We start from the raw sequence: 9,886 nt of genomic DNA, 5'->3' as shown, positions 1-9,886 counted from the left end.
GTCGTTCCCCGCCGGTGACGCGTGATCGGCGATCGAGTGCTGGAAGACGTCAAATAGCGTTTGGCCTCCGAACCCAAAACTCTGGGTCTACCCGCCTTGCAAGGCTGAGCGGGCACGTCCCGGGCGCCAGTTCAACGCTAGTTACGCACCGGAAGATTGCTTGGTACAGAGAGAGTGGTTTGTGTATGCCCACCCGATACGCCCCATTTTACATCGTGGGGACAATTTTCACTACAGCAGACCCACCATATTGACAGCTTTGTTGGCTTCCATCTTCATAGTAGTGGAAGGGTTTTGAATTTTTGTCGTTGATACTGCCGTGTTGCGGCCTAGCGAAAGGCCATGCGCATCCGGGCTGGCCGCAGGAGCAGAGAAAGAGACTGAGCCGCTTCCGATGCGCGCGAGATAACGTCCAACCTTTATTCCATGCAACCAGCATACATATATAGCAAACACTCATGTGACCAATGACGTCACGTACAAGCAACATTTCACAATTGTGGGCGACAGCGCCAGATAACGCGGACACTTGACGCGCATAGGCGCTATCACAACATCTCCCCTTCTTTATAATACGCTGACAGTTGCAACCAACTTAGCAGCACTGCCAGCGAAAGAACACTTTGCAGAAACAAACAATGCGCAAGAAACAATATAGTCAATTGCTGAACCCGTAGCGGTCCGGCTGTCGAACAAGACGACCAGATCGCGTTCGGTATTCAGGAAGGTCAGTTCCCGGCAAGGAAGGGCTAGATAGATCGTCAGGTGCCATGCTGTCTGTAACGCGATTAGATTTCTGTTCCGTTTCTACCCGACTATCATTTGCCTGAGGAAAATCATAGCTACCTCCGTCATCCTCACCTTGTTTTGGCTGTGAAACAAAGCGAACCAAGGATTTCCTGTTTCTTTCTAGAACTACACCAGTGGAAGTTCTAACCACATAAGACCTCGGCCGCTCAGCAAGTCGCAAGACTCGCGCTTTTGCTTTGCAGTCCGTCACCCAGACTTCCGCGCCCGGTTCGAGTGGTCGCAACGAAGTAGCCCTATGACGACGGTTGAAGTTCCTACGCTGCCGCTGTCGGGCAGTCGTATCATGGCTTCTGAACTTCCTCAGGTTCACCGTCTGAGGCCGAAGGCTGATGGGACGGACAGGCACCGTTGTGCGTAGCCGCCTGCCCATTAGAAGTTCTGCAGGGCTTTTCCCAAGTAGCCCCGGAGTGTCCCTGTACGCTAGGAGAGAAAGATATGGGTCCTTCGCTTTTGTAATGAGACCTTTAATTGTCTGGACCATCCTCTCCACTTCACCATTAGCCTGGGGGTACCTGGGGCTAGACGTCACAGCGCGAAAACCGTAGTTGCGAGCAAACAACTTGTATTCCTGCGACACAAATTGCGCTCCGTTATCAGACATAACAACTTCTGGTATGCCATGTCTTGCAAAGAAACTTTAAGGTGCGTAATGACAGTGGCACACGTTGTAGATGATAACAAAGCAATCTCTGGGTACCTAGAAAAATAATCCACGACTACCAAATACCATTTTCCTTGAATATGGCAGAGATCAGCGCCTAGTTTTTGCCAAGGACGCTGTGGAGTGGTTGTCGGGATCATTGGTTCTGACTTTTGGTGTCTGTGCTCGGCGCATACACGGCAATCGGTAACCAAAGCTTTCAGCTGGCAACTCAACCCTGGCCACCATACCGACACTTTTGCTCGAGCTCTGCATTTTTCGATTCCCAGGTGACTCTCGTGCAAGCGTATCAAGACCTCTGAGCGCAATTTTTGAGGAATGACCAACCTCACACCTTTAAGTAGCACGCCTTCAGCAACTGTAAGCGTGGCTCTTTCCTGCCAATATGGACGCAAGACCATCGGAAGAGATGAGAATTTTGGCCACCCTTTCCGACTGAATTTTACGAGTGCTTGACAAACTTCGTCAGCGGCTTGTTCTGCTTTCACTCTCTCGAAGAGGCTGGCCTCGACCGCGTTTGACAGGCACCCTGAAACGTGCTTGCTGACGTCACTAACAGACAGTGCATTATCACTTTCTTTTCCCCGAATCGGGGCCCGCGACAACACATCTGCAGTAACTAGGCTCTTGCCCGGGACATGTACAACTTCATAGCTGAACCGCATGAGCCTCATGCGAAAACGCTGAATGCGAGGTGGTAAAACATCTAAAGGAGATTTTCCCAGCAAGGTTACAAGAGGTTTATGGTCGGTTTCACACACAATTTCAAGACCTTTGATGTACCCTTCGAATCGTTCAGCCGCCCACGTCATTGCTAGTGCCTCCTTTTCAATCTGGGAATATCGGGTTTCGGCAGGCGTCAACGAGCGCGATGCAAAGGCAACGGGTCGTTTTTCGTTGTTTGGTTGAACTTGCATCAGTACCGCCCCTAAACCGAATGATGACGCATCGGCGGAAAGAATCGTAGGGTACTTTGCATCATAGTTGGCCATGACGCGCGCCGAACCGATAACGTCTCTAACGTACGACAGCGCTTGCTCTTGGGCTGGTCCCCACGTCCATTCAGAACTCTTCAAAAGCAAGTGACGTAACGGCGCCGTTTTTGAAGCCAAATCTGGTATGAATCTTGCCAGATGGTTAGTCATACCGAGCAGCCGTCGAACGTCAGACACGTTATTTGGCGTCGGCAGTTCTTTGATGGCCCGGACCTTTTCAGGGTCCGGCCTGATTCCGTCACGACTTAGAACACAACCAAGAAAATTGATCTCGGTTACTCCAAAACAACACTTTTCTTTGTTTAGCGTAACGCCAGCACTCATGAGACGGTCTAAAGTAAGACGCAGACGCTCATCATGTTGAGCTTGGTCGCAGCCATAAATGAGCACATCATCCATCATGTTTACCACGCCTGGGATTCCTTCCAGAATCTGCGACATTTTCTTTTGAAAAAACTCAGGTGCTGACGTTATTCCAAACGGTAGCCTCTGAAAACAGTATCGCCCAAATGGCGTAATGAAGGTAGTTAACAACTGGCTTTCCGGCGACAACTTGATCTGATAAAATCCAGAATTAGCGTCCAGCTTCGAAAAAACCGATGCCCCACTTAACAGACCAAGGCTATCTTCAACAGTTGGCATAACATAGCGCTCGCGAAGTACACTTTTATTTAGTTGCGTCAAGTCCACGCAAATACGAACGTCTCCAGAAGGTTTGAGTACTGGTACGATACCCGCGCACCATTCTGTTGGTTCGTCTACTTTGCGGATTACGTCGTCTCGCTCCATACGCTCGAGCTCCTCCTTAACTCGGTCCCGCAGGGGTAAGGCAATGCGACGAGCAACCTGAATAGCAAAGGGTACAGAGTTCGGCTTCAGTCTGATATTGTATTCCCCTTTCATAGCTCCCAGACTACCGAAAAGCTGAGGGTAGGAAGCTTCGATGGCTGTCGCGCTACTGACCGAGTCAGCGAACTTGATCAGCTCAAGGGCTTCGAGCGCCGGGAGACCCAAAAGTATCGAGCGCAAGGGCGAGACCACGTACACCGTTTGTCGGACAATGCGTTGTTTCCACTGGATAGTGGCAAGAAACTTTCCGAGAACATGCAGTGGCTCATTCGCAGGGCCAGTTAAGGTTATGTCGCAGTTCTCTAATTTGGTAGGCAATCCCGGAAACGTTGAGGGTACAACGGACACTTCTGCACCCGAATCAAGTTTAGCGAACACCGGAGTGCCGTTAATAACAACTTGAGCATACCGAGAATTAGAGTGCTCCCCATTTACCGCGCCTACGAAATACGCCCCCTTGTCCACATGGAGAGAAGAAAGCTGTACCTTCTTTCGCTCGCCTGCAGCCTTTTTCCGACACACCACTGCGAAATGTCCGGAACAACCGCAGTAGTTGCATTTCGCAGCTCGTGCCGGGCAGGAGGTCCTCGGGTGCTCTCCTTGACCGCAGTTGGGGCATGAACTGGGGGTGAGAGGTCGGTAGGACTGTGGTCTGGTGCGTTGACCTTGTGTGATAGGTGCAGTGGTCCTTGACGAGGTGCCGGAACGCTGTCCTGAAGAATTCTTCCGGGGCTGCCGTTGTTTGTTGATCGCGTCCAGGTTGCTGGCTGGCGCTGCCGAAGGTTCGTCGCTGGTTTCTCGCAGCTGTTGCTGCTGTCGTTGGACGGTCTCCTTCAAGCGAGCTTTTGCCAAAGCGCTGGCGAGTGTCAAATTTGCATCCATTTGCAGAGACTCCGAGAGCTTGGCATCGCTGAGGCCGACGACAAACCGGTCGCGGATCATGCGTTCCTTTTCCTTGTAGTCGCACCGGTCCGCCTGTGTGTGCAACGCGGTGATGAATTGGTCGACTGACTCTCCAGGTTGTTGTATGCGTCGGTGAAAACATGCGCTCTCGTAAACGAGGTTCCGTGCGGCCACGAAGTGATCGTCGAACTTTTTTCTGACGACTTCATACTGCTTCTGCTGTTGTTCGGATAGTTCGAAGGTCGAAAAGATCTCTCTCGCTTGCTTGCCCATTGTGTAGAGTAGAGTCCGGACTTGTGCTTCTTCACTTCGCTCATTTAAGCCAGAGGCAAAGCGGTAGTCGTCGAATAGTTGGATCCAGGAAGGCCATTCAGACGTCCGGTCGAAGTCAAACGTTGGCGGAGCTGGAACAGCGAACATGCCGTGAACTGGCTTGACTTCTTTGTCTTCTGACATGGCGCCGCTTGACGAAGACTGGTGCAACGCCCCTCGAATATCAGAAGACGGCCACTTCTGACACCATGCCGTGTTGCGGCCTAGCGAAAGGCCATGCGCATCCGGGCTGGCCGCAGGAGCAGAGAAAGAGACTGAGCCGCTTCCGATGCGCGCGAGATAACGTCCAACCTTTATTCCATGCAACCAGCATACATATATAGCAAACACTCATGTGACCAATGACGTCACGTACAAGCAACATTTCACAATTGTGGGCGACAGCGCCAGATAACGCGGACACTTGACGCGCATAGGCGCTATCACAACATCTCCCCTTCTTTATAATACGCTGACAGTTGCAACCAACTTAGCAGCACTGCCAGCGAAAGAACACTTTGCAGAAACAAACAATGCGCAAGAAACAATATAGTCAATTGCTGAACCCGTAGCGGTCCGGCTGTCGAACAAGACGACCAGATCGCGTTCGGTATTCAGGAAGGTCAGTTCCCGGCAAGGAAGGGCTAGATAGATCGTCAGGTGCCATGCTGTCTGTAACGCGATTAGATTTCTGTTCCGTTTCTACCCGACTATCATTTGCCTGAGGAAAATCATAGCTACCTCCGTCATCCTCACCTTGTTTTGGCTGTGAAACAAAGCGAACCAAGGATTTCCTGTTTCTTTCTAGAACTACACCAGTGGAAGTTCTAACCACATAAGACCTCGGCCGCTCAGCAAGTCGCAAGACTCGCGCTTTTGCTTTGCAGTCCGTCACCCAGACTTCCGCGCCCGGTTCGAGTGGTCGCAACGAAGTAGCCCTATGACGACGGTTGAAGTTCCTACGCTGCCGCTGTCGGGCAGTCGTATCATGGCTTCTGAACTTCCTCAGGTTCACCGTCTGAGGCCGAAGGCTGATGGGACGGACAGGCACCGTTGTGCGTAGCCGCCTGCCCATTAGAAGTTCTGCAGGGCTTTTCCCAAGTAGCCCCGGAGTGTCCCTGTACGCTAGGAGAGAAAGATATGGGTCCTTCGCTTTTGTAATGAGACCTTTAATTGTCTGGACCATCCTCTCCACTTCACCATTAGCCTGGGGGTACCTGGGGCTAGACGTCACAGCGCGAAAACCGTAGTTGCGAGCAAACAACTTGTATTCCTGCGACACAAATTGCGCTCCGTTATCAGACATAACAACTTCTGGTATGCCATGTCTTGCAAAGAAACTTTTAAGGTGCGTAATGACAGTGGCACACGTTGTAGATGATAACAAAGCAATCTCTGGGTACCTAGAAAAATAATCCACGACTACCAAATACCATTTTCCTTGAATATGGCAGAGATCAGCGCCTAGTTTTTGCCAAGGACGCTGTGGAGTGGTTGTCGGGATCATTGGTTCTGACTTTTGGTGTCTGTGCTCGGCGCATACACGGCAATCGGTAACCAAAGCTTTCAGCTGGCAACTCAACCCTGGCCACCATACCGACACTTTTGCTCGAGCTCTGCATTTTTCGATTCCCAGGTGACTCTCGTGCAAGCGTATCAAGACCTCTGAGCGCAATTTTTGAGGAATGACCAACCTCACACCTTTAAGTAGCACGCCTTCAGCAACTGTAAGCGTGGCTCTTTCCTGCCAATATGGACGCAAGACCATCGGAAGAGATGAGAATTTTGGCCACCCTTTCCGACTGAATTTTACGAGTGCTTGACAAACTTCGTCAGCGGCTTGTTCTGCTTTCACTCTCTCGAAGAGGCTGGCCTCGACCGCGTTTGACAGGCACCCTGAAACGTGCTTGCTGACGTCACTAACAGACAGTGCATTATCACTTTCTTTTCCCCGAATCGGGGCCCGCGACAACACATCTGCAGTAACTAGGCTCTTGCCCGGGACATGTACAACTTCATAGCTGAACCGCATGAGCCTCATGCGAAAACGCTGAATGCGAGGTGGTAAAACATCTAAAGGAGATTTTCCCAGCAAGGTTACAAGAGGTTTATGGTCGGTTTCACACACAATTTCAAGACCTTTGATGTACCCTTCGAATCGTTCAGCCGCCCACGTCATTGCTAGTGCCTCCTTTTCAATCTGGGAATATCGGGTTTCGGCAGGCGTCAACGAGCGCGATGCAAAGGCAACGGGTCGTTTTTCGTTGTTTGGTTGAACTTGCATCAGTACCGCCCCTAAACCGAATGATGACGCATCGGCGGAAAGAATCGTAGGGTACTTTGCATCATAGTTGGCCATGACGCGCGCCGAACCGATAACGTCTCTAACGTACGACAGCGCTTGCTCTTGGGCTGGTCCCCACGTCCATTCAGAACTCTTCAAAAGCAAGTGACGTAACGGCGCCGTTTTTGAAGCCAAATCTGGTATGAATCTTGCCAGATGGTTAGTCATACCGAGCAGCCGTCGAACGTCAGACACGTTATTTGGCGTCGGCAGTTCTTTGATGGCCCGGACCTTTTCAGGGTCCGGCCTGATTCCGTCACGACTTAGAACACAACCAAGAAAATTGATCTCGGTTACTCCAAAACAACACTTTTCTTTGTTTAGCGTAACGCCAGCACTCATGAGACGGTCTAAAGTAAGACGCAGACGCTCATCATGTTGAGCTTGGTCGCAGCCATAAATGAGCACATCATCCATCATGTTTACCACGCCTGGGATTCCTTCCAGAATCTGCGACATTTTCTTTTGAAAAAACTCAGGTGCTGACGTTATTCCAAACGGTAGCCTCTGAAAACAGTATCGCCCAAATGGCGTAATGAAGGTAGTTAACAACTGGCTTTCCGGCGACAACTTGATCTGATAAAATCCAGAATTAGCGTCCAGCTTCGAAAAAACCGATGCCCCACTTAACAGACCAAGGCTATCTTCAACAGTTGGCATAACATAGCGCTCGCGAAGTACACTTTTATTTAGTTGCGTCAAGTCCACGCAAATACGAACGTCTCCAGAAGGTTTGAGTACTGGTACGATACCCGCGCACCATTCTGTTGGTTCGTCTACTTTGCGGATTACGTCGTCTCGCTCCATACGCTCGAGCTCCTCCTTAACTCGGTCCCGCAGGGGTAAGGCAATGCGACGAGCAACCTGAATAGCAAAGGGTACAGAGTTCGGCTTCAGTCTGATATTGTATTCCCCTTTCATAGCTCCCAGACTACCGAAAAGCTGAGGGTAGGAAGCTTCGATGGCTGTCGCGCTACTGACCGAGTCAGCGAACTTGATCAGCTCAAGGGCTTCGAGCGCCGGGAGACCCAAAAGTATCGAGCGCAAGGGCGAGACCACGTACACCGTTTGTCGGACAATGCGTTGTTTCCACTGGATAGTGGCAAGAAACTTTCCGAGAACATGCAGTGGCTCATTCGCAGGGCCAGTTAAGGTTATGTCGCAGTTCTCTAATTTGGTAGGCAATCCCGGAAACGTTGAGGGTACAACGGACACTTCTGCACCCGAATCAAGTTTAGCGAACACCGGAGTGCCGTTAATAACAACTTGAGCATACCGAGAATTAGAGTGCTCCCCATTTACCGCGCCTACGAAATACGCCCCCTTGTCCACATGGAGAGAAGAAAGCTGTACCTTCTTTCGCTCGCCTGCAGCCTTTTTCCGACACACCACTGCGAAATGTCCGGAACAACCGCAGTAGTTGCATTTCGCAGCTCGTGCCGGGCAGGAGGTCCTCGGGTGCTCTCCTTGACCGCAGTTGGGGCATGAACTGGGGGTGAGAGGTCGGTAGGACTGTGGTCTGGTGCGTTGACCTTGTGTGATAGGTGCAGTGGTCCTTGACGAGGTGCCGGAACGCTGTCCTGAAGAATTCTTCCGGGGCTGCCGTTGTTTGTTGATCGCGTCCAGGTTGCTGGCTGGCGCTGCCGAAGGTTCGTCGCTGGTTTCTCGCAGCTGTTGCTGCTGTCGTTGGACGGTCTCCTTCAAGCGAGCTTTTGCCAAAGCGCTGGCGAGTGTCAAATTTGCATCCATTTGCAGAGACTCCGAGAGCTTGGCATCGCTGAGGCCGACGACAAACCGGTCGCGGATCATGCGTTCCTTTTCCTTGTAGTCGCACCGGTCCGCCTGTGTGTGCAACGCGGTGATGAATTGGTCGACTGACTCTCCAGGTTGTTGTATGCGTCGGTGAAAACATGCGCTCTCGTAAACGAGGTTCCGTGCGGCCACGAAGTGATCGTCGAACTTTTTTCTGACGACTTCATACTGCTTCTGCTGTTGTTCGGATAGTTCGAAGGTCGAAAAGATCTCTCTCGCTTGCTTGCCCATTGTGTAGAGTAGAGTCCGGACTTGTGCTTCTTCACTTCGCTCATTTAAGCCAGAGGCAAAGCGGTAGTCGTCGAATAGTTGGATCCAGGAAGGCCATTCAGACGTCCGGTCGAAGTCAAACGTTGGCGGAGCTGGAACAGCGAACATGCCGTGAACTGGCTTGACTTCTTTGTCTTCTGACATGGCGCCGCTTGACGAAGACTGGTGCAACGCCCCTCGAATATCAGAAGACGGCCACTTCTGACACCATGCCGTGTTGCGGCCTAGCGAAAGGCCATGCGCATCCGGGCTGGCCGCAGGAGCAGAGAAAGAGACTGAGCCGCTTCCGATGCGCGCGAGATAACGTCCAACCTTTATTCCATGCAACCAGCATACATATATAGCAAACACTCATGTGACCAATGACGTCACGTACAAGCAACATTTCACAATTGTGGGCGACAGCGCCAGATAACGCGGACACTTGACGCGCATAGGCGCTATCACAACAGATACATCAACAAGATACGGTAGAAGGATGTTTATCCCTTGCCGCGTATTAAGACACTCCAGTGTTCTGCTGGTTTCAAATATTTCTCGGCTATTTACATTCAACTTGGTTACTGGGCGATTGCTGTTGGTTCACTGCACTCCGAAGAAACTGCATTTGCAACTAGGGGTGACCTCTATCATTTTGAAGCCATGGCTTTCGGTCTTTGCAATGCGCCTGTCTCATTAGCGAACATGATGGATTCTTTTAACTGCGTCGCTGTTTAAGCTCAAGCTTTGGTTGCAAACCATTCGCAGAAACTCCGCCCAGCTATGACGTCACTGCGTTGTCTAGCAACCTGTTGGCACAGCTGCGCCTGGCTTCGCGGAGCTTCGCACATGTGTCGTGACGACACCGCTCCGACTTACGCATCGCTACTCCTTGCCGAGCCACACTGCGCCTAGCTCTGAGATCACTATGCGTGGCCTAGCCAACGGTCT

General features: G+C 51.3%; 1 protein-coding gene across 1 annotated transcript; it reads right to left on the bottom strand.

Moving 5' to 3' along the window:
* Window positions 1–490: 490 nt before the first annotated feature.
* Window positions 491–9,100, bottom strand: LOC125947235 (uncharacterized). Its single transcript, XM_049671645.1, has 2 exons — window positions 8,228–9,100; window positions 491–1,378 (listed from the first exon to the last, which is right to left on the bottom strand). The coding sequence occupies exons 1-2, from the start codon at window positions 9,098–9,100 to the stop codon at window positions 659–661; spliced, it is 1,593 nt and encodes a 530-aa protein (XP_049527602.1). The 3' UTR covers window positions 491–658.
* Between the last annotated feature and the right edge of the window lie 786 nt (window positions 9,101–9,886).

The sequence above is a fragment of the Dermacentor silvarum genome, chromosome 7, assembly GCF_013339745.2.
Source record: "Dermacentor silvarum isolate Dsil-2018 chromosome 7, BIME_Dsil_1.4, whole genome shotgun sequence".
Taxonomy (NCBI): domain Eukaryota; kingdom Metazoa; phylum Arthropoda; class Arachnida; order Ixodida; family Ixodidae; genus Dermacentor; species Dermacentor silvarum.
The sequence above is the reverse complement of the archived record's forward strand: the minus strand, read 5'-3'. Positions and strand labels throughout refer to the sequence as shown.